General features: G+C 42.4%; 1 protein-coding gene across 1 annotated transcript in view; it reads left to right on the plus strand.

The window, feature by feature from the left end:
* RNF17 (ring finger protein 17) overlaps positions 1-24,381 on the plus strand; it is a 66,876-nt gene that overhangs the window by 5,222 nt on the left and 37,273 nt on the right. The window contains exons 2-16 of the mRNA XM_056858884.1: positions 728-783; positions 1,774-1,829; positions 2,273-2,366; positions 3,483-3,563; positions 5,897-5,997; positions 7,168-7,339; positions 7,929-8,005; positions 9,319-9,393; positions 9,831-10,090; positions 11,489-11,575; positions 12,187-12,342; positions 12,713-12,902; positions 13,443-13,614; positions 15,249-15,439; positions 23,496-23,634. Coding sequence (XP_056714862.1) covers positions 728-783; positions 1,774-1,829; positions 2,273-2,366; positions 3,483-3,563; positions 5,897-5,997; positions 7,168-7,339; positions 7,929-8,005; positions 9,319-9,393; positions 9,831-10,090; positions 11,489-11,575; positions 12,187-12,342; positions 12,713-12,902; positions 13,443-13,614; positions 15,249-15,439; positions 23,496-23,634 — 1,907 coding nt within the window. The remainder of the gene's footprint in view (positions 1-727; positions 784-1,773; positions 1,830-2,272; positions 2,367-3,482; positions 3,564-5,896; positions 5,998-7,167; positions 7,340-7,928; positions 8,006-9,318; positions 9,394-9,830; positions 10,091-11,488; positions 11,576-12,186; positions 12,343-12,712; positions 12,903-13,442; positions 13,615-15,248; positions 15,440-23,495; positions 23,635-24,381) is intronic.

Here is a 24,381-nt window from a genome sequence, read left to right on the forward strand (position 1 = left end):
ACCTGAAACCACAACATCGATGGCGTTTTTATCCTGTCCTTTTCCCATCCTCACATGGAGTAGGCTAGGCTGCAAGAATGTGATGGTTCCTAGATCACATAGTGAGCTCCATAGTAGACAAGTGAGAACTTGGACCTGAGTCATACTAATCAGACATCTTAACCATTGTATGATACTGCCTGTCTGACCTGAGAGGATTTTCATGTTTTGCGTATTACTTAAAAATAAGTCCCACTGTCCCCTATGGGAAATTATTTTCCAGTAAATCAGCATAAGACTGCATCCTTAACATATTGTCATTATACAATGGAACATGTGGTTTTTGAGGGGGGGAACTGCTTTTTCCAAAAACAAGTTACTCTTTCCCTTTCAAAACCATCTAGGCCAGCTAGAATCCTGGCACTGCTTTTTATAGAATGTTTTTTTAAAAATATCAGTAAATGGCTGCTAATGTGTGGTGGTGGAAAGTGCTGTCAAGTTGTCGCCGACCTATGGTGACCCCGTAGGATTTTCTAGAGGTGGTTTGTCATTGCCTTCCTCATCGTAGCAACTCTGGACTTCCTTGGTGGTCTCCCATCAAAATACTAATCAGGACAGACCCTGCTTAGTTTCCAAGATCTGATGATCTTCGGATAGCTTGGGCCATCCAAGTCAGGGCTCATGTGTGGTACTTAATTTTAAATATCGGAAAGCATCGGGTATGCTAACTCTTTGCCTTTGTTTTTAGGTGTGGACTTTCAGAACTCCAGCAGCATCAGTCAAAATGACAGTCCTATTTCAAAAGTAAATTTCTAGAAGGATATATGCAATATTCTTTTTAAAGGGGCTCTATTTTAAAAGAAAAAGTATTTATAAAGTTGTAGGAGGGCTAAGTCTATGAGGCAAAGAGATTGTTATTGTGAGGCTGCGCCAAACCTAAATTCAAGTAATCTGACCTGCTTAAAGTCATGATTACTTCTGTCAGTAAGCTTGCCTGTCAGTAGAGCAGTGAAATGGAGCCCACCTGCATTCAGGATCAGGGCACCTGCATGTTTGGGGGGACTCCCTAGTGAGACAAAGGAACATTACTTTGTAATTGGTTCTTGTAGGTTATCCGGGTTGTGTGACCGTGGTCTTGATATTTTCTTTCCTGACGTTTCGCCAGCAGCTGTGGCAGGCATCTTCAGAGAAGTAACACTGAAGGACCGTGTCTCTGTCAGTGTTACTCCTCTGAAGATGCCTGCCACAGCTGCTGGCGAAATGTCAGGAAAGAAAATACCAAGACCACGGTCACACAACCCGGATAACCTACAAGAACCGATGAACTCTGACCATGAAAGCCTTCGACAATATGACTTTGTAAGTTTTAAAAAACCCTCAGCAAGTAATTGGGTAGATGCGGCCTGTTTTCTCACTCTTCTGTACCTGTATTAATTGCTAAAGGACTTCTGCCTTTAAAAACCAAGAGTTGATGATTCCTAGCTAGGCCCTCCATGTACCCACTGTGATTACTAGTCACAAGCTCTGTCTTTTGATCATGTTAAAACATACTGCACATGTTGAAGTAGCAAGCCTTAAGTTGATTATATTAAACACTCAGAAGAGCAAAGGAGGACATGAAACCTCTAGGTTATAGGGAAGCGACTGTTGTATTTTGTATCAAGCATAAATTGATAACCATTTTGATGCAGCAAGATGTTTTATCTCATTTGAAACTCTGCATTAAGACTGTAGCACTTCGTCTGGTATATCTTCCACTAAATGCATTGATCACTTTCTCTTTTTTTTAAACAGGCAACTGTAGACATTGAACAAAAAGTTCATTCTGAGAGTCTGCAAAGATCTAGAAGGTATTATAACTTGCTTTGCTCTCTAGAGGGATGGGAGTTGGCATGTGGGTTGGAACTTGCTGTTCACCTATTACAGGTAGCTCTTTTTGTATACAAGTTTCATTGCAGTTCTTATTTCATCATTCAGGTTTTATAGTTCTTGTTTACATGAAAATCCAGTAGAAATTTGTTATGCTGCACAAACACTGAAGTGAAGTGCCTGTTCTGTTCACTTTTGAGTGTTCTAAAAGCAACGGAAAGGGTACTTAAAGGTTGCTATAGAGCAAGTCCTTATGTGCCAGAATTATAGGCAACTCTATTAACTTGCAGTATTAATCAAGCAGAAAAGGGTAACATCACTAAAAACTGGAAAGGGGGGAGTGGGTTGGCTTAAAATTGATAGTGACTCTTTTTAGAGAGAATACATTCTTTAAAAAAATTTTAATGTTTAAAAAACTTTATAGGGGTAATTATCAAAACGTGAGGGAGAAGAGAAAGTACATTCCTGACTGGAGGCTTGTGCGCACGTTAATGTTGGAAGTGTCTCTAATCAACATGGTATGTCAATCTTTGCTTTTGTCTCTGCTTGGAAAAGCTTTTTTTTTAACAGTTTACTTAAATCCTTTATTAGCTGCCTGTTCCTTCCAGGAACTCAAGGCAGCTTACAATGTAAATAATAATAAAACATAATAAAATACATAAAAAACCCTAGATTAAAATCAATAATTTAAAACGGTGGATAGACAGAAGATCTAATCAACAAATGGAATGCCATCATGAATAAAACTGTCTTCAGCTGCCTCCTAAAGATTGAGAGTGAGGGCACAGATAGAAAATATGAGTTTGTTGTTGTTAGGTTTTGGCATAAATAATTGCCAAGCATTTAAAAATGAATGTTAAACAAATGGTCTTTAACACATTTGACAGATTCTGGTTTTGTTTTAGAACAGCAATGAAGAGTGTGATTTGAGAAAACACTAGAACAAATCTTGCCTCAGCCATGAATTCTTGGGGTGGCCTTAAGCAAGGCAGTATCTGGAGATGTGAAGGCCCCAGGGGAAAAAAATGGGAAATCTTGTGTGTAGGGGGGTGATTTTCCCCCCAGGAGTTTTTCCCGTTTTTATAAGACAAATTTGAAGCTGTTGGGGAGCAATGAACAATCTCCAGTGACTCCCCACCTTTGTGATGAGAAAATTAAACACAAAGCTTTATTCAAAGTGTGCAGTATGTCTAACATAAACTTTCTTAATAAATGCCATTAGATAACAATAATTTTATGTATAGTGTAGGCAAAATGTGCAAGAATATTTTTGTTCAGATGCAAGCAACTTTGGCAACAATTAATATGCTATAATGTGTCCGGAGTTTTCAGTGTTATGAAGTTTAACTGAATGTCCAAATATGCTGGTAGCCCTACCTGTTATTGATTATATGAGTGTGTCCAAATAATACACTTTTTTGTCTACTAAACAATTTTACCATCTGAACCATAAAAAAACCAAAGGTTACATCCCATGATTAATAGGTGGAGAAGCAGGGATATAAATATAATAAACCAGTTTTACTGTTTGTTAAAAATAACTTCATATTAATGCAAAATGTAAGAAAGCTCAATAGTTTCCTGTTTTTGAAATAGCAATGTATTAACTTTGATACCGTGACTTCTTTCCCCAGGACCGCAAAACTTTGCAAGAAGTAGACAGAGCTTTGGAAGTAGCCATAAATAATCTCAAGTGTTTAAAGACTGCAGAGGAGGTAAGCTTGAAGATTTGTATCCTGAGTGAAATGTTTTTGGTTTTTATTTTCCATGGAAGACATTTCCCAAAAGTCTTTTCTTTAGCAATAAACAACAAGACATTGGTCAAATCAGCAAATGTAGCTCCCCTACGAATAGTTAGCTTTTCTGTGAAGCATTTCACAGTGTTTTTCAATTTGCAGCTACCACGGCCGGTGTAGCTGCTGACTGCTAAGCACCTTAATTTTCTGTTTATATTGCAGCTCTTGGGCTGAAAGTTCTTCCAGTACAAGGGGTCCTCAACGTGCTGCCCATGGGTGCCATGACACGCACTGACACCTTTTCTGGTGCCCGCCAAGTGTTTTTAGGAAGTGGGTGGGGCCAGGTAGGGCTTTTGATTGACTTGGAGATTTGATTGGTTGTGCAGATTTTTAAAAAATGTTGCTTTGGCAACAGCTGCCACCACAGCACAAGGATCTACACTGAAGTTAAGCTGAGACAGCCATTTTGTGGCTGGCTCCACCTCCTGAAGCAACCATTTTGTGGCAGCCATTTTGTTACTGCGCCCGCCATGCTGTGTCAGAATTCCAAATGTGCCCACAGACTCAAAAAGGCTGAGGAACCCCCTGTTCTAGTAGCTAAACGTATTGCTTGGAGTTTGTTGGCACCCATAAAGAAAAGCTGGTTAGCGAAGCTTGTGTAGATCCATTGGTCCAGCCACATAGCTTGTGGTACACTATGAAGCTGCGATCAGTATTGCATTTACCACAGGTGCCTTATTGCAGAGCTCCCAACAATGCCATCCTAACCAGAGTTACACCGTTCTAAAATCTTTGACTTCAGTGGAGTTAAACGGTTACAGCTCAGTTTAGGATGCCTCTCTGTATCTGGGAAATAGACGTACAAGTACTTCAAATTTTCAAAATGGTAAGTAAGTCTGTAGGGATGTAGCTACAAGGAAGGCAAAAAAAACCCTTTGTTATCTAGGAGGATCAGAGATGATACCTAAGCATCAGGCTTGAGTTTTATTTCTAGTCAGAGCTTTACTAGGTAATCTGGTGTACTAATCTAAGGAGAATAATTAAACTTTACAGCATGCTTATGCCAGCATGGGAAGCAAATAGGTATGTGTTCATGTTGCTGACAATAATAAGGAACCCCTAACAGTTGAGGAAGCAATTTTATTTAAACTGATTTTGTGATATGTAATGTTATAAACATCAGGCTTCAAGCAACATTCAAAGATCTAAGCAAGGGTAGCATCATGCTATGCTGCATGTAATTTTACATGTCTACATTGATGTGTTCTGTACACTGAATCAGCATGAATCCAATTTTTTTCTGAAAAGCTGAGTCTAATTAGTTTGTACAAGTATTTCACTTAATCAATCTAGTCTTCTTGCAGAAGTACATTTTTGTTTCCATACTTTTTGCAAATACTTGATTTTGCTGCTTTCAGAATGCTTTGGAATCATAACAAACTAAACGGTCAGTAGGAGCTTTAGAGTACAAGGGAACTCAACCACAAACCCTGAAGACTTACGTAATACTTGAAACAATTCTTCAATGTTTGTGCCTGCATATAACACCACCACATGAAATAAAAATTGTACTAATGGAATTGTTTTAAATCACTTTGCATTGAGATTTTTATATATTCAGGCCATCTTTGAGAGGGAATGGTGCCACTGATGTATTTAAACAGAAAGCGTATGGAATATGTGGAATCACCTGATATCAGAAATGAAGCACCTGTCAATTTTCTTTGTAGCCAAGATCTTTTTTCCTCCTTTTTAATGAAGTTTTAAAATAATTTACACTTGAATTATAGTTTTTAAATAATTTACACTTGTATAATTGCAGTAATACTATAAATCCTGAGCATAGTATGCTACTTCTTGGGGTTTCTTTATCCATAACCATGCTCACAATTATAGCTTAACAAAAGATTTTACAGTCAAGGTTAGTGACAGATCCTCATACTATCCTGTCTAACTGGGGCTCCCAAAATAATTTGTTGGACTGGTAATATAGTTTAACATTTGGTATATCTAGGCCACCATTGACGATGACGCAGTTTATATCAGTTGGGGTATGAGTCTCATAAATATGGACAGAAATACTTACTTTTCCATGTAGTCATTGTTAAAATCTAGCATCAAAATACTAGTTTCGGTTACCTTCTCTTTACCAGATTATTGCCAAGTAATAAAAAGGTGTAGGGAGACACCAAAACTTATGTTTGCCTTTTAACAATTTTAATCTCGGTCTTTAATTATTCTTGCTGTCCAGAAACTGCATGTAATTATAGATCTGACTTAACATCAGTTGGTTTTTTTAAAAAATGAAATAGATGCTTGAACAATTGGTCACTGAAGCAAAGCAAGAAGAAGGCAAGACTGCAGGTGTTATTGATACCACATTTACAGACTTCATTGCTGCATTAAATTCAAGGTAAAATGGTTTATGATGGGTTCTTTTTTAATTCGGATTTATGTGTGTTTGCGTTGGCTTCATTTTCTTTGCTGAAGTGTTTGTTGTAACCAGTATTGCAGGGGTCCCCAACAAGGTGGCCGCCGACTTCTTTTCTGGCGCCTGCCAAGTGTTTTTTAGGAAGTGGGGCGGGGCCAAGTAGGGCTTTTGCCCAGGAAGGCTTCTAATTGACTATTGGAGGTTTGGTTGGCTGTGCAGATTTTTTTTTAAATGTTGCTTTGGCAGCAGCAGCCACCACAGCACAAAGATCTGAACTGTGTTATTGAAGTTAAGCTGCGGCAATCATTCTGTGGCCGGATCTGCCTCCTGTGGCAGTGTTTTGTGGCAGCCTTTTTGTTTCTGCGCCCACCATGCTGCGTCAGAATTCCAAATGTGCCCGCAGGCTCAAAAAGGTTGGGGATCCCTGCAGTATTGAAATGCCTCCCTTTATAGTGAATGGCACATGACGGAGCTGTATCTGGAAAATACTCTTGAGAGACCAAGGAGAATATATGATTTCTACATAGAATGTATTCTGTGCTCCACACCTTGTGATGTTTGTCAGTAGAGGCCTAACCTTCAGCTGTTGGGTGTAGTCTTCTGTCTCCATCATAACAACAATTCCTGCTTAATTTTTCTCCCCAGAGGAGTGAAATGGTAGTCACTGATTTTTGAAAGTTACAAAGCCTCTATCCTGTAACATAGTACCCTTCTGTTTCTTTCCTTTTTAATTTTTACATGTTACCATTGCTAGCTTGCTCATCACTTCCTTGGTTGAGGTGTGTGAGCAAATCTTGAGCATTTTATAAAGAAATTGATGTAATTTAAAGGACATATTTCCCATAAATGCAATTAGATGTACTAAGAGGAGCTGATTGTATAGGAGTGCCCTTTTAATTTGTAGTACTTGTAATGTATCTGACTATTAAAAATGCTGTATGTGCAGTAGTTTGTTTCAGGGTCAGTTGCTTGTTTTGGGAACTGTCCTTATTGCTTGTTAAAAAGACTGTCCTGTAGGCTGTAAATAATGTAATAAGCTTGTGGCTTTAAAAAAATCAGAATATTTCACTTTTTTGTGTATTGCCAAATAACCTGTTTTACGTTACGTGGCCAGCTTTTTCTGAGGTCACATCTTTCTTTGTTTCCCCTTAGGAAAAGGAAATTGCAGACAGAGTTGGTAGTGAGCACCAGTAACTATATAACTGATGTGCATAAAGTTCAGTTGTCTATTATAGAGAAGAAAAGCAGCTTGGATGGAGCCATAAAGATAGCAAGAGGGTTCAAAGCGAAGCCTCCTTTTAAAAGTTGCCATAGTTTAAATCAGGTAAGCTGCATTTTAAATGGTTCTGTTTCTCCTCCTTCCTTTTGGAAGTGTTCTCTATTCTCACTTTTAAAAAATCTCCATCAGTGTTATTTGGACAAATTACTGCAAGGTTCCAAAGAGTTCTTGTCTTAGTTCATTCTTTGTACAAAGCTACGTTTTTGCAGTATTTATTTTCTAAGTTAGTTACAGGGACTGAAGTCAGTTCCTTAGTGTAAAGCCTTCTTTCACCAGAAGTTATTTATTTATTTAGACTTCTACCCAGCCCTCAATCTCTGGCTGAAACCGGGCTCGGGGTGGCTAACAATATGGTATCAGATACAACAAATCTGTGAAGTACAATAAAAACATACAATGCAATGACCTGTAAAAACATTAGTAAAATAATAAACAAGGTGCACTTTATTAATAACACATAGAGGCCGCTATGGTCCTGGAAGGCAGCCAGAGCCCCAAATGATGGTTAAACAGAATACGGCACCTCCACAGATAATTGGACCAATATAAGGCCCAAAAGAGCGGGGTGGGGGGAGCAGGGAGGCCAACACTGATGGGAAATCGTATTCTATAAATTAGGATTTTATGATTTCAGGTTCTTTGCAATTTAAAAATGACCGTGGAGGATGAAGTTTCAAAACTGGAGAATATTAAAAAAAGAGCACTTCCAAGGTAAAGAGTGGAACTTTAGCTGCTTTAAGGAAGCGAATGTTTGTGTTTTTTAAACTAAAAGTGATTTTACATCACAAAGAATAATGGAATTCTTCCAAGTGAGATAGAGGTGTCGCTGGTTGGAAGGGCCACTGCTTTAAAGGAGATGGTGTTTCCTGCTATTGGTGTCAGCTTTTGCTTGGGAGTCGTGCTTGTCCTCGATCTCCTATTGGAGAAACAGGCATCCATGATGATAAAAGTTTTCTTTTCCCCCCAGCTCCATCTGGTTAAGAAACTGAATCTCTATTTGCAGATATCTGATCTAAATGGCACTGAGCCATCCTCAAGGCTAGATTACCATAACGCGCTCTATATGGGGCTTGCCTTGAAGACAATCTGGAAACTGGGCTGTTGCATAATGCGGCAGCCCATTTGTTATCTGGGGCTTAACCGATGGGACCGTGTTATTTCTATTCTGAGGTCTATTTGCTGGGTGGCAACTAGTTTCCAGGTCTAACTTAAGGTGCTGGTGCTTACCTTTAAAACTCTTAATGAGCTGGGGTTCACATACTGGAGTACCAGTTCTCTCTGCATGTTCCTGTGTGATAGCTTCACTCTTCCCTAGTTTTCCTAACCCCCTTGTCAAAGGCTCGTTGGGTAATAGTTTGGGCTCCTCCATGCCTCTGGAACAACCTCTGAGAAGAGGCTAGGGTTTCGGGTAAGGTTGCAAATCACAACTGTCCCGGAGAGCTTTTTGGACAGTCTGAGCCTGGGCAGAGGTGGGGAATACCTGCGGGCATAAGGTTATTTAGAGCCTGGTTTTTATATCTGTTTTATTTTTAAAAAACAAAAGTATTCTTACATTGTTGCAATGTGTCTTGGTGCCTAAGATTCATGTTCAGGAGAAAGGCAAGCATTTAATATTTCAAATAAAATGTTTAAGAATAACATATGACCCCACACATAAGTGGGAGGGTTATGATTAAGAGTAGTAGCTTTCAAATGCTGTTGGCACATGGCCTAAAATTCTGTGTGGGGCAGGGGGAGCACAAACTGAAAGAAAATGCCTGCGCAAAATAAATATTAGGAATGAATAACAGAAGATGCAAATACCGTGCGGGATCTGAGAACTCCCCCGTGAATAAGTGAAAAGCATTTCTGCGAGGTGTGGGATGCTTGTTGATTCTCCCCTTCAGCTGTATTCCTCTGCCTGGCATCATACATGGCTCTGAAGGGGTCCCCAGTGCTTATGTGTTGTGCCCTCTCAATAAAGTAAATGCAGATAATATTTCCAGCAACTTATAAAACTTCTGTGTTTTCTCCCCCTAACACAGGTTTTACATAGATGGTGATAAGAGTGCCTCTGTGTTAGAAAAAATGGGGAAAATTCACCTTGATGAGATTGATCTGTAAGTTTCTTACCTTGGTGTATAAGCTTCCTGTGTTAGAGAACTCGTGTTACAACGAACTTCTGCAAGTAGCTTAAATAAAGTTGCACTTCCTGTTGCAGTTTGGGGAATAAGCACAAGAATATGAGATTTAGGTCCACATTCTATGTGTGGTACCTTCTTAGCATCTGCTGCTGACACCTGCCCCAGTCAAGAGCATCATTCTGCTGAAACCTAACAATAGCTGACTGCAGTGTATAATAATGCTGTCTGTGTGTAGCTCGTCCTAGTTTGACATTCTTGCATACCTTTAGGGTTGTGTTAAGAGGACATTAAGTGTAAATTAAGTGTGCATCTTAAAATGGCCAAACGGCTTTACTATATCTGTAGTCAGTGTGGTCATCCATATTAATTTTTTTGTCATGATCAAGCCGCCTTTGTATAACTTCTTAAATTAGGTACAGCTTTGGAGATGGTGCTTTAAAACTGAGCAGTGTGGAACAAGACTTCGAAAGTGCTGTACCTCGAGGAAAAACAAAACATGACCCATTGCTCGAGGAAAACAATACAAATTTTTCCACAGAAGAATGTGATGTCCAGCTCGCCCAGATCCAACAAATGGCTCAATTATCAACTCAGAAGTGCCTTGCTACTTTGCCTCAGACCGTATGTACTCCAGATGTCATAATTGAAGAAATAATTGAAGATGATCCAGAACGTGAGTAGCACTCTTACTATTCAACCTGCAACATAAATGTGAGGCCAATCACTTTCATTTTTTTTAGAAGTCTGATAAAGTGCCAGTTTCAGGGTTTTTAGGGTGTGGAACCTTGGGCAGACAGTACCCAGGAGCCCCCGTCTGCCCACCACCAGGCCCCCCTCGCAGTGGTATATCTACTATGAAACTAATGAAGCCTAAGCTTCAGGGCCCCTAATCCCGGAGGGAATCGTGTATCCAACTTTTTTTTTTAACGAGTGAATTTTTCAATAAAATCGATGGTGTTTTTTAAAGTGTTATTAAAATAAGGCTATTTTAGTGATAGAATCGTGATTCTTAAATTGCTTGAATAACAAGGCAGGTGGTTTTAGCCCTCCAAAACCTTATTAAGTACAGCTGCAGGCAGACTTCAGGAAAAACATGAATGGAAAAACACTCTCCAGAATGTGTCTCGGCCATGGCTGAACTTTGAAACAAGTTTTGAATGTCGGGGCTTATCCTGGAAATAGGCCTAGAAACATGCCCCTGTAGTTTACTCTTAGACTTTCCTGTAATGCACTCTTGGGGGACAGATGTTTTTTTGAAGACTGGAAACTTCAGCTTGATCCAGAATGTGGTGACCAGGTTAATAACTGGGAAACATATCGGCCAATTTTGGAGGGAAAACATTCCACAGAGTCCCAGAGGGCTTTCTGGCTCAATTTAACGTGGGGGGATATTGGAGGGACGTTCCTCTATGGTGGTGTCCCAACTGTGGATTTCGTTTCCATGCAACTGCAGAAAAAGGTACCCTGTCTTGACTAACAATTAGATACAGAGTCCATGCTTAACAGTGCCCACTAAAAAGCAGGACTCTTCCAGTGCATCTGCCTTGTAATGTTGTCTTGACCTAATCGCTTCTTGGATAGATGTCTGCCCTAACATGTGTAAATGTAGTTCAGCCATCACCTGCTGTCTTTTTGTCTGGATGCGGTTTTGCTGCAACCTCTTTTCATCTGAATAACTATATTCTAATACTAGCTCCTGGTACCTCTTGTGTATTGGATATAGTACCATTCAGCCTTTAGAAGTCATTTTGTGTGCTTTTAAAGTAGAAAGTTATTACTCGATATTGTCTTTATGGTAAAAAATGTTATAAATACAACTCTTGAGATGTAAAGTAAACTTCCCTGGATGTGACAGTGTTACCAGGTCAGAAGGTGTTGCTCCCTGACAGTGTTGGCTCCTGATATTTCTAGGGAAACTAGTTGGTGGTCTCTTGCTTTGCTTGTGTGCTTTGTTGGTGGGTGGTACTTAAGCCAATTGATTTGATAGAGGAATTATTCTATTTGAATTTGATAAGAGGTGACCTTTAAGTCTGATGAAAGTTGACCTTTTTTCAAAAAGCATGTTCCACAGAATATCCTGAGGATCCACATCAGACTTCTCCAAAACTTCTCCAAAAACTTTTCCAAAAACGGCTGGTGCCATTTGGAGTGAAAGCAGGTATGTAATTAAAGACTGGTTTAAAAACTTGTTGTTTACATTTTGGACATGGCTAATGGTTAAATGGCAGAATCAGCAAGGTTTGTAGAATGGAAAAATAGTATTCAGCTGGTGGCCACCAGTTGGCTGCTTCTTCAAGTGTCAGTGTTTGATTATCTCTGGCTGACATTTTAAAGATGTATGTTTGCATATGTCCCCGGAAGTAAGAAATAATCCCAGTTATAGATATTTGCGTAATTAAGTTGGATTTCTCTGTTTTCCTCTTTGCTGAGAGATACTTTAGTTACACATACACATCTATAAAGTTGATCATGGATGAATTGAGCAGTGTCAGTAGGAACTCTCTTTAAAAGCCCCCATAACAGCTCCATGAAACTGAAACTTAAGAATTTGTCACATACCCCAGAATTTCCAGGAATTGTGTTTTGGAGCTATAGTAGAACAGCTCTGTAAACCATTTCTTTGTTTCATATGTTCAGATATTGCTCTGAAAGTCAGAATTTTACATGTATACTTGTCAGTGTTCTTCAAGTAGTGTATTTAAAAACTGTTGTCTCAATTTCAAGATTGTGTTTAACGGATTTCCCCCCATTTTGCTGTATCCTATACAGGCTCTCCAGAATTAGTTTTTGTCAGTTGTGTAATAAGCCCTTGCCACTTCTATGTTCGGATGCTTTCACAAAAGAAAATGTTAGTTCATTTGGAAAAAATATTAAAGCAGTTCTGTAATAGTAAGAAAACATCCTCTACAGACATCTTGGCGTTGGGTAACATCTTTTTAAAAATTTCTAAATACTCCTCTAATAAAGGTTTCATTTCAGAATAACCAGTGTTCAGTTCTTTACTAGTAACTTTGCATTGTAATTTAAAACCAGAAGGGAGTAGTTAGTGAAATGCGTCCAATTCCAATTTGACATGTCTGCGTTTAGATGAACCTGAAGTACATTTTGGGTCAAAACATCTCAACTGTGCTTTTTCTATCCCTTAAACTTTGCCCTTTTGGATGCAGTATCTTAGGAATTTCACAACTAGCTCTTATTCTTCAGTACTTAAAACGGTAACGTGGCGGCTGTTCCAGGAAAGCCATTCCTTGGGTGCTCTTAATGATTTAATCCTTTAAAAAAAAATTTGTTTCAGGGGCAAGAGTCTTTGTTAAAAGTAAAGAGCATGGAATGTGGTGCCGAGCGACAATTGTTGAACTAATTCCAAAGCAGGATACAAATGAGGGGAAGCCCTGTGGTCCGACAAAATACAAAATTTGTGATGTTGCAATGATGCAGATATTCTTTATAGACTTTGGACATTCCGAAGCATTAGCTGTTTCAGGGTATGAATAGTTTTCTACTTTCTGATTTTGTTTGTTTGTTTTAAATTAGCGCTGGGTATCTCCCACCTGTAGGCCTTACTTGTGTGATCAAAGTGGACCAAGCCTGTACCACGTAGACACAAGTTAACATTAAAGGTTACAGTTGCATTGGGATTGATGTACAGGTGATCAACAAGCCACTGTGGTCTTGTATGCCCCTACAACAAGTTTGGGTCTTTGTTTTGATTATGCCTGCCATTTCTGACCGTCATTGGTCGCCTCGCTCTCCCCCTGTGTTCCCCGCATTTTATCAAATTTCAAAACGCGGGGAAACCCAGGGGGAGAGTGAGGCAACCTCTGACGGTCAGAAACAACAGGCATAATCAAAACAAAGACCCAAAGTTATCGGAGGGGTGACCGCAAGGGAAAGAGCCATGCATTAAAAGGCCTGTATCTGCTTGCTTCCATGTTTGTTTCCTCCTGAAATGAGGGTCATATTGAAACATGCTTCTTAATGATAAACTAAGATATAACTTGGTGGTGTCTTCCTTCTCCCCCCAGGTTTGCTAATGATGTTGCTGTAAATCCAGAGCATGCTGCTCTAGAATATGTAGTCACAGAAGACTTGTGCTCAGTTGTAAGGATACCTGATTTTCTTATAGAGGCACAACTTAGAGGGATAAATAAGTTAGCACTGAAGTGCTCCTTGAAGGACATTGTTCCCAAGCATTTGGTAAGTAAGAAGTATAGTCTGAAAACATAACATACCTATCAGATATATGTTCTATGATTTGCTTTACACACCTTTGTGCAAGAAGAAAAGAACTAACCAATACATCAAATGGGTGTTGGGAAAGTAAACTGATAGCCAAGTATATCGTTAATTAATTATCAAAATGCCGACCGGTTGTAGGCCAGTGATTTAGTTAGACCGATCACTGTGTGTTCAAAACATTCCTCGTTGTGGGCTTCTTTCATTCAATTGTCTCTTCACCTAATGGTCTTCTAATCATGAAAGAGATAGCTAATTACCTGTGTTTGAGATTATTCAGAACATGCAAATAATAAAACAGAGTTACTTGCCTGTTCTCTGAGCTGTCTGTGCAGTTAACTCTGTCTTAACTCAGAAGACTCTAACTGGGGCACTACCTGCTACTAGGAGGTATCTTTGGTCATGCTCTCTGCAAGTAAGCGGGTTGAACCGAGAGGCGAGCACTGGTCCATCTCAGTTTGTGCATGGAATGATTCTGCATAAGGATGACAATGCCCAAGTTGTTTACATTTTCAAAAGTTTCTAGTGGGTCCACCTTCTGGTTTGTGCCGTTCTGTGTGTGATGGTACTGAATGCACACTCAAAAGAACCACATTTGTAGGGCAAACATCCCTATTTCCTTTTTATTTTGTGTGTGGGGAAGAAAGGCCTTTGATCCAACCGTACATTTCCACAGGCAGAAGGATTTGTGCTCAGGAAGCCAGCTTTCTTGGCTCCCCCTTCCAATCCAGTCAGAGTGCCCCCTGAAATTGGATACACTTTGCCCTCAAACAGCCCTAATGTTTCACTTGCTTTGTTGCATTTTGTTGTGTGTGTGTGTTAAGTGCTGTAAAGTTGCTTCCGACTCATGGCGACCCTATGAATCAATGTCCTCCAAAATGCCCTTTCCTTAACCGCCTTGCTCAGATCTTGCAAACTGAGGGCTGTGGCTTCCTTTATTGAGTCAATCTTATCTCTTGTTGGGTCCTCCTCTTTTCCTGCTGCCTTCAACTTTTCTTAGCATGATTGTTTTTCCAGTGCTTCTTGTCTTCTCATAATGTGACCAAAATACGATAGCCTCAGTTTAGTCATTTTAGCTTCTAGGGTCAGTTCCGGCTTGATTTGATCTAGAACCCACTGATTTGTTTTTTTGGCAGTCGACAGTATCCGTAACACTCTCCTCCAACACCACATTTCAAAGGAATCTACTTTCTTCCTATCAGCTTTCTTCAGTGTCCAGCTTTCACACCCATACATAGTAACAGGGAATACGATGGCATGAATTAACTTAATCTTGGTGGCCAGTGACCAATTTTGGGGGATAGCATGACCAAAAGATGCTGGATATTGGAGTTTTAAAGAAGCTCCTTCCTTTAAGCACATTTTGATGGACTTTTCCCGTTCTGAACTGCTAATGTGCTAACCTTTCGTATGTGCGAAATGGCTGCGGATTTGAAGGAAGCCAGGTTGCTTGCTTGTTACTGTTCAAGAACATCCCACAACGCTTCACTCTTACATGTTGAGTATTGGTTGCTGTGTTTGGTTTTCCAGGATACTATTTCTTAGGACTCGTAGCTGCTAAAGACATGTTTGTATGTTTTCCCCACCTGTAACAGAGTGAAGGTTGGAGTAGAGCGGCAAGAGCAGCATTTCTGAAAATGGTCAATAACAAAACTGTCCAAATGAGAGTGTTCAGAGAAGAAGATGGTGTTCTTATTGTAGATCTGATGAAACCTCCAGCCAACAGAATAAGCAGTGACATGCCAATATCCCTCAGGGATGCATTAATTTTTTTGGATTTTGCGAGGTATGTGTCATTAGGTTAAAAAAGGTAAAGCGCCAGGTCATTACTGACCAATGGGGTGACGTCACATCCCAACATTTACTATGTTTTCGGAGTAGTTTGCCATTGCCTTCTCCAGTCGTCTATACTTTACCCCCAGCAAGCTAGGTACTTATTTTACCGACCTCGGAAGGATGGAAGGCTGAGTCAATCTTGAGCTGGCTACCTGAAACCGACTTCCGTCGGGATCAAACTCAGGTCATGAGCAGAGCTTTTGACTGCAGTATTAAAAGCCTTTGATATTTTTTATAATCCAGGAAGGCTATTCTGAGCACACCTAAAACTAAATGTTGTGGGATTCACTGGCAGTCTGGTCAAGTGAACATATGGTTTGAGTGGGTATATTTGACCTTAAGCCTGTTGAATGTGTTATAAATCTTAATTTTCATGGTAATTAGCATGACTAGTCATTAATGCAGGAAATTTTAAATTGCCTTGCTATTCTGAGATTTCAAGTTGCTTTTTAAATATATATTCAGTTGAGTTGTTCACTCTTGTGAATGTTTGTATGCAGGCAGTTGATCTGTTAACTTGCTAAAATTGTCTAAACTGAAATGCATTGTAAACCCCCCATACATTCCTGATCCTTCAGATACAATATTTTTTGAAAAGGAAGTGAAGAGTGCATCCATATGTGACCCAAAAATTGATGCCCACATGGGGAAGGGAGATAACTCTGTGTTGACTCTCCCTACTTATTCCTTTTTGTCCTCTACGGAGCAGGCAGTTTTTCAGGGAAGAAAGGTTTGGCTAGTCCTGGCCAAGGAAGCACCTCCCATTCTCCACTGAGGCTCCAGGCATCTTGAGCAATGGGTTATTTTCCTTGATCCATCCGGGGAAGGCAGGACAAAAAATCGAACTTCCTGTCTTCCTGGCTGGAAAATAGCCTGGAGCAGCCCAGTTTCCTCCTGCCTTCGTATGGGGAAAGTAGGTCTCTGACCTAGCTCTGTGCTTAGTCAGCGTAGTTTACTATTTACTTCTCTTCCTTCCTGTCTAAAACTTTATTCCTATCTTTCTAATCCTCCTCTCTTACCCTCCCAACCTTCCCCGTGTGTGTTTTCTACCTCCCTCTGGGGTTTTTTGTAAGCTGAGGGGATCGGGGGAGCGATCCAAGATGGCCGACGCCATTAAGCCCCGGGAAGACGACCTATTGTCTGTGGAGGATTACCAGCTAGTTCTGGTACAATCAGGCAAAGCTCCTCCCGATTCTCCCAACGGCCGCAATAGCGAGCCCTTAGGGATTGAAGCGGAGGACGCGCGGGGAAGCGCGGAGTCCGAGCCGCTACAAGCAGCGCCGAAAAAGGCACGAAAGTCCGCTCCAGCCAGATACGGACCCGGGAAGAAGAAACGCGGCCCCAAGCCTGCCGGTTCTTCAAAACTTACCAGCCACAAGGTGAAAGGGGGAAAGAAGCCTCATTCTTCCCCTGTATCTGCGCCTGTGAGAGCACCCGCGACTCCTCCAGCGGCTGTCTCCCCTGTTCCAGTGGATGATCCCTCCAGGGCTGGAGTTGGTAACGTACCCCCCCTCTCTTGAAGAGGCGGGAATTCGCCATTTTACCCAGCAAGAAGCTGATGATATGATTAATTATGCATTACAAAGACAGTGGCAAGCCTTCCAAGCTTACCAATGCAGGATTCCCCCCCCCCTTTCCATGGGCTGTTCCCCCCCCTCTCCCTCCCCCCATGGGCTCTCCTCCCAATCCCTCTGCTCAGGCTTACAGAGACTTTCCAGGGGGACTTCCAGGTCCTAGTCAGATGAACCCTACCCAGGTTCAGCCTCAGACTCAACCTCCTGCTCCAAAGCAGTGGCCCACCAAGGCTGCATTAAAATCTAGGGGCCCTGAAACCCAATCTGCACAATTGGACTCTACCTTATCCACTGAGTCGGATCCAGAGTTAGAAGAGGGCGAGTTTGATTCCGATGAGGAGTCCTCTCACTCAGATGAACAGACTAATAGGCTTTTCAATGGGGACGACTACCAATCCTTACTGGCTAAGGCAATCTTAGCCTTAGAATTAAATGAAGAGGACCCCTCTCCTGAGGAAAAGGGGCCTAAATTAAAACAAGGGGTTAAGGAATGTTTTCCACGTAAGAAAGCCCCCCACAATTTGGTATCCTTTCCTGACCTATTCTCCAGAACGGTCAGGGAGGAATGGGATAATCCTTCAGCCACAAAACAGGTGCCTCCGGCAATTAAAAAATTATATTCCTTAGCACCACATGCCATGTCTTTACTTAAGGTACCCCTTGTAGACGCACCAGTAGCCGATCTGCAGAACCCGGGGCTGGTGCCAGAAGATGGTATGGGTACATTGAGGGATCAGCTTGACAGAAAGTCTGATTCCCTGACCAGAAAAGCCCATGAGGCTGCTGCCTTGGCCATTCAGGCCAACGCAACCATGTCTATTTTTGCGAGAGCCTCCTTTCTTTGGGTCAAGAAATTGATCCAACTGGTTCCTGATGATAACATCAGGGTTATCGGCGGCTTAGAGAGGGTCCTAAGCGCAGTCAGTCTACTGGCGGATGCCTCATTAGACTCTATTTCCTTCTCTGCCCGCTCCATGGCCTCAATCACCACCGTCAGAAGGGCCCTATGGTTAAGAGCGTGGCCAGCAGATTTTAGGGCTAAAACCACACTTATGGCTTATCCTATTCAAGGGGAAAAGCTATTTGGAGAAAAATTAGAAAAAATCCTAATTGAGACAAAAGATAAAAAACATGTCATGCCCAGACAGTTGCGTAAAGAGCAGAGGTCTGCTAGTTACCAGCCCTTTCGTTCCTTTCGCCCCTCCAATAGGGGCAGGGCAGAATATAAGAGAGGATCATGGACCACGAATTTCCGGTCATTCCGCAGAGGCGGCCGGTTCCAAAGACCTCAATCTAACAGAGCTGACAAAGGGGACAAGTTTCCCAAAACCAACACCCAGTGACGCCCAATCCATGGGCATAGGGGGGAGGCTTCAGTTTTTCAGACAGGTCTGGTTGGCCTCCAATCCCGACAACTGGGTTTCCAGGATAATAACCGATGGTTACCTTCTGGAATTCTCAAGCAAACCACGGGACCGATTCATTTATTCCCCGATCTCCCTCAAAAGGGAGAAAAGAGACCGGACACTCAGGGCCATTCACCATCTCCAACAGATCAAGGCCATAGAACAAGTACCCATGCAGGAGAGACATCAGGGAGTCTACTCTATATTTTTCACCGTCCCGAAGAAAAATGGGGACTGGAGAGCTATTTTGGACCTCAAATATGTAAACAAAAAGATCATCCGCAAACACTTCAAAATGGAAACGCTCCGTTCTATTGTGGAATCCCTACGTCCAAACACATTTATGACTGCGGTAGACTTAACAGAAGCGTATCTGCATGTGCCTATCCATCCGCACCACAGACGCTTTCTGAGATTTGCAATCGGACAATCCCATTTTCAATTCAGAGCCCTGCCTTTCGGTTTGGCTTCCGCCCCGAGGGTCTTCACGAAAATCCTCGTCACCATCGTAGCGGCCATCAGGAAGGATGGAATCCAGATACATCCGTATCTGGACGACATCCTGATCTGTTCCCAATCCAGAACCCTATCTCTCCAACATACATCTATAGTAATGCAATCTCTCCAACAGCATGGGTACTTGATCAATTTAAGAAAGAGTTCCATCACGTCATCCCAATCTCTGATCCACTTGGAGGTCAGAATAGACTCTCAGACAAACACCTTATCTCTCCCATCAGAGCGAATTTCCAAGATTACCACCTTGACCTCAGCTCTTATCAAATCAAAGTCAGCTCGCCTAATGCGACTGGCGAAACTCCTGGGACTGATGATCTCGTGCATAGCAGTAGTACCATGGGCACGTTTCCATTCAAGGCCTCTGCAATGGTTATTAAGGCCCTTTCAGAAGGATATAGCCAGGAAAAGGGACAAATTGATTCCCCTTACCCACAAAACCAAACAGGGTCTGGTTTGGTGGACACGCAAGACAAATCTGCAGAGACCCAGTCATTACATTCACGACGAACCATTACAAGTGTTCACGGATGCCAGTCTAGAGGGATGGGGAGCCACATTCAACAGACGCATAGCCCAGGGACGTTGGTCATCACACGAGTCAAAACTGCACATAAACATTCTGGAACTAAGGGCGGTCAGACTAGCCCTGCTAGAATTCTCCGAGTCTCTCCGAGGTCATCATGTCCTCGTGAGGACCGACAACACCACTACAAAGGCACACATCAACAAGCAGGGAGGGACAAGATCATCCTCCCTACACCAGGAAGCAGTGGCACTGTTCACCTGGGCACAATCACACATACACTCGATCTGAGCGGAACACTTAAAGGGAGCCCTCAACGTCCAAGCAGACTGGCTCAGCCGTCAGACTGTAGACGAGGGAGAGTGGTCCCTAGAAGCAGATGCCTTTCAGCTCGTTACTTCCAAATTCGGCGTACCGTTAGTAGACTTATTTGCCTCAGGCGAAAACAAAAGAGTACCAAGATTTTTCTCCCGTTACTTCCACCAGATGGCGGAAGGAACGGATGCACTCACCAGTCCATGGCCAACGGGACTGATGTATGCCTTTCCCCCACTACCAATAATTCCAAAGACGCTAAGAAAGATTCAAAAAGAAAGAGCCAAGGTCATATTCATTGCCCCCTTTTGGCCACGCAGACCGTGGTTTGCAACTCTCTTGCAAATGTCAATACAGGAACCATGGAAAATTCCATCCCAATGGGGAACTCTCCGACAGGGGCCACTAGTTCACCCAGACCCCGAGTGGTTTTGCTTAACCGCATGGCTATTGAGCGGGGACTGCTTTTAGATAAGGGTTTCTCACAAGAAGTCACAGAAACCATTATGGAAGCGAGGCGTCCAAGCACCCAGCGCATATACAATGCGTCTTGGAAAGCTTACGTACGCTGGGCATGGAGAAAAAAGATCGACCCATTGAACCCAGGCGTGCAAGGGGTCCTCGAGTTCCTCCAGGAGGGAGTAAGGCTTAAATTATCAGCTTCTACCTTAAGGAGGCAAATAGCTGCAATTGCCACGGTAATCCCCAACTTAGAGGGGTGTTCCACATCCAGACACAAACATATAGTAGCCTTCCTGAAAGGAGTGTCACAAATCCAACCACCGATCTCTCACAGGTTTCCCTCATGGAGCCTTAATCTGGTTCTTAACGCACTGACTTGTGCCCCATTCGAACCCTTAGATTCAGTACCCTTAAAGTTCCTGCGCATGAAGGTTCTGTTTTTAGTAGCCATCACCTCCGCTAGAAGGATTTAGGGCGTTGTCTATCAGGGAAGGTCTTTGTGTTTTCCACAGAGACAAAGTGGTCTTAAGGCCGGATCCAACTTTTCGCCCAAAAGTAAATTCTCCCTTTCACTCTTCGCAAGAAATTAATTTGCCTTCTTTTTGCCCAAAGCCCTCCTGCGCAAAAGAACGCGCCTGGCACTCCTTAGATCTTAGGAGAACGCTTAAAATATTTATCCATAGAACACAAGAATTCAGGGAATCTGATTACCTGTTTATAGGTATTTCCAACCCAAATAAAGGTAAGGGCATGTCAGCAGCGGCAATCAGTTATACTCTCAGACTCTGTATCGCCGAAGCCTATAAAGCCACTGGCACGCCAGTCTCAGAGGGCATAACCACTCACTCCCTGCGTAGTGCGGCAACCACGGCTGCATTTAACAAACAGGCCCCACTGGAAGAAATTTGCAAAGCAGCAACCTGGTCCACAGTTTCCACCTTTATTAAGCACTACAAGATCAATACATGGTCTTCTGCACAAGCATCCTTCGGACGAAGGGTGTAACAGCAGGTGGTTTAAGCAGTTTATTTCCCACCCATTTGGGAGCTCTTGAAGGTCCCATTGCTCAAGACGCCTGGAGCCTCAGAGGAGAACGGAGCCTTGGATACCTACCGTGAAGGCTCCTTCTTTCCTGAGGCGAAGGGCGTCTTGCCCACCCAAAAATATATCGGGCATTAGAAGTATCAGGCATTAAAGGTAGCTCACAGTCAAATAGGATAAAGCTTCACTAGACTGACATTAAAGAATGTTCTGATTCTAGTTACTGGATTAGGTTTTCTCTTTGAGGGATGGTGGGTTTTTCTTACCTTTCCTATCCTGTATATACTGTTCCAATTAGTTATGTTTCTGTACTGGTTGTTTATGTTATCAGTTTTCGGTTATAATTACTTTCCAATGAGCTAGGCTAGTCGGGAACTGGGCTGCTCCAGGCTATTTTCCCGCCAGGAAGACAGGAAGTTCGATTTTTTGTCCTGCCTTCCCCGGATGGATCAAGGAAAATAACCCATTGCTCAAGACGCCCTTCGCCTCAGGAGAGAAGGAGCCTTCATGGTAGGTATCCAAGGCTCCGTTTTCAGCCTTGGCTTCAGGATAGTGGGAAACGTTTTGCCTCTGTGAGAGGAGTAAGATGGTGCGTTGCTTCCCTGCTGCTACCACCTTCATTCCCTTGTTTTGTGAGTGTCACGTAGATGATGGTTAGTTTTCGGAACATTGTCTTCGTGCAGTAAAAGAGAACTAATGCCTTTTCTCTAGGACATTTTTAGAATGGGAGGTCGCAGTCTGAGTAGTAGGTCCCACCCCCCTATCCTGCACGTATCTCCTTTGTCTTCTCCTTAGAATCATAGAGTCAGAAGGGACCACAAGGGTCATGTAGTCCAACTCCCTGCACAAAGCAGGAATATCACAACTACCTTCCTCCACACCCCCAGTGACCCCTACTCCATGCCCAGAAGATAGCCTTCTTGTTGTCCTGAATCTGTCTGCCTTGCTGATGGTCAAAAAGAGGAGGGAGTGGGACTCTACATAGGCTTCACCCCCCTCCCCCAACTCTGTCACAAAGAAAGCAGCATCCTGCTGTTTGGTTCCTCCTTCTGATACTGTTGGCAACCTGCACTCCTTCTCCAGCCTGTCTGAGTTATAGATTCAGGAGCTGTGTTCATCCAGGACACTTCTGGAACAGGAGATAGAAAACTGGTGATTGCATTCTGAGAAGCAGGTCTCTCCCCCCAATTGTTCCCCAGAGCATTTAGTAGGAGTCTCTGACAATCATCCCAACCTTTATCAGCGTAAGCTCTGCTGTTTGTTTGTTTCTTGATTATCCTAAAATTCAGAGCTTTATTCTGCTCTGGTTAGACCTTATCTAGCATATTGTGTTCAGTTTTGGGCACCACAATTGAAGAGGGATGTAGACAAGCTTAAACATGTCCAGAGGATGGCAACAAAGATGGTGAGGGGTCTGGAGAGCAAGTCCTATGAGGAAAGGTTGAAGGAGCTGGGTATGTTTAGCTTGAAGAGGAGAAGACTGAGAGGTGATATGATAACCATCTTCAAGTATTTGAAGGGCTGTCATATAGAGGATGGTGCTGAGTTGTTTTCTGTTGCCCCAGGAGGTCGGATCAGTACCAACGGGTTGAAATTAACTCAAAAGCGTTTCCGGCTAAACATTAGGAAGAGCTTTCTAACCGTTAGAGCAGTTCCTCAGTGGAACAGGCTTCCTCGGGAGGTGGTAGGCTCTCCTTCCCTGGAAGATTTTAAGCAGGCTAGATGGTCATCTGTCAGCAATGCTGATTCTGTGAACTTAGGCAGATCATGAGAGGGAGGGCAGGAAGGTTTGCATCAGTGGTTGGCTCTCATTGCCCTTTCTTGCATGTCCAGGGTCGTGCCAATCGCCACTTTGGGGTCAGGAAGCAATTTTCCTCCAGGTATCCTGGAGGGTATTTTGTTTGTTTGTTTGCCATCTTCTGGGTGTACAGTAGGGGTCACTGGAGGTGTGGGAAGGAGGTAGTTGTGAATTTCCTGCGTTGTGCAGAGGGTTGGACGAGATGACCCTGGTGGTCCCTTCCAAATCTATGATTCAGTGGGAATGTTGGGAATTGCTTTTTTAAAAATAGTTTAGTCCATTTCCACTAGAATTGGTTTAAGACACTTCAGTTGAAGGTGGCTTTCTTCCAGAACTTTACTCAGCGTTTTATTCTGAACTCTTGCCAGCTTCCGTAGAGAACTTGCTGATCAGTCTGAAAATTCTGTGCCACTGCAATACTGTCTACCTGCGGTGCCCCAAGAAAACACAGCAGCTTCCGTTGTTGTTACTTATATCAACAATCCTGGTGACTTCTATATTCAGATGGTAACAAATGTTTTTGCATTTCAGTACTTGTGTCGTTCTAAACCGTTTAATAAAATCTTTATTTAACGTAACGTAGCTAATGCATTTTTTAACTTGGGGCTACTTTTGAATGGTCAGGGAAATTGCCAAAAGTCAGTCAGGGAAATAGAAAATAAAGTTTTAGTGGCAGCCCTGCCTGTTCTTCCCCTTATGTCTATGTAGGAGCCACAGCAGCCAAGACATCATTCCTTGCTGGTTTCCTCTCTTGCCATCTCTCACCTTCGCCATTGTTTTTGCTTTTCTCATTCTGGTCTTGTGCAGACCTAATTTCACAGTCTCAGTCTCATCACCACTTGGTTAGGTCATCGGGAAGGTTGTGTCTACAGTATGCCTTTATTTTCCCCATTGTATCAACCGGCAACCTCTCGCCCAGGTCTGAAATGCCCTTTCAGACTCCCAACGGGCAAGGTGTGGTTCGTTTAATAATAAGGTCGAGAGCGTTTCTTTGCCAAAGCCTTATCTCTCTGGCCTTCAGGTCTTCCCTGGGAAAGTTGCACTCACAATACACACAGCTCTTCTTATTAGTTTTTTAAAACGAAATGTATTTTTAAGAAAATAAAGAAAATGCTCTCAATTCATAATAAGCAAATAAAACCATCATACTCAGTAGTGAAGGCCATCAGAAGAGAGAGAAAAGCTGACTCCAGGAGGGGGCTAATACCTTAAAAAACTTCCCCCACCAATCAAGGTCGAACACTCAGTCACTCT

The sequence above is a fragment of the Euleptes europaea genome, chromosome 12 (assembly GCF_029931775.1).
Source record: "Euleptes europaea isolate rEulEur1 chromosome 12, rEulEur1.hap1, whole genome shotgun sequence".
In the NCBI taxonomy this organism is placed as follows: domain Eukaryota; kingdom Metazoa; phylum Chordata; class Lepidosauria; order Squamata; family Sphaerodactylidae; genus Euleptes; species Euleptes europaea.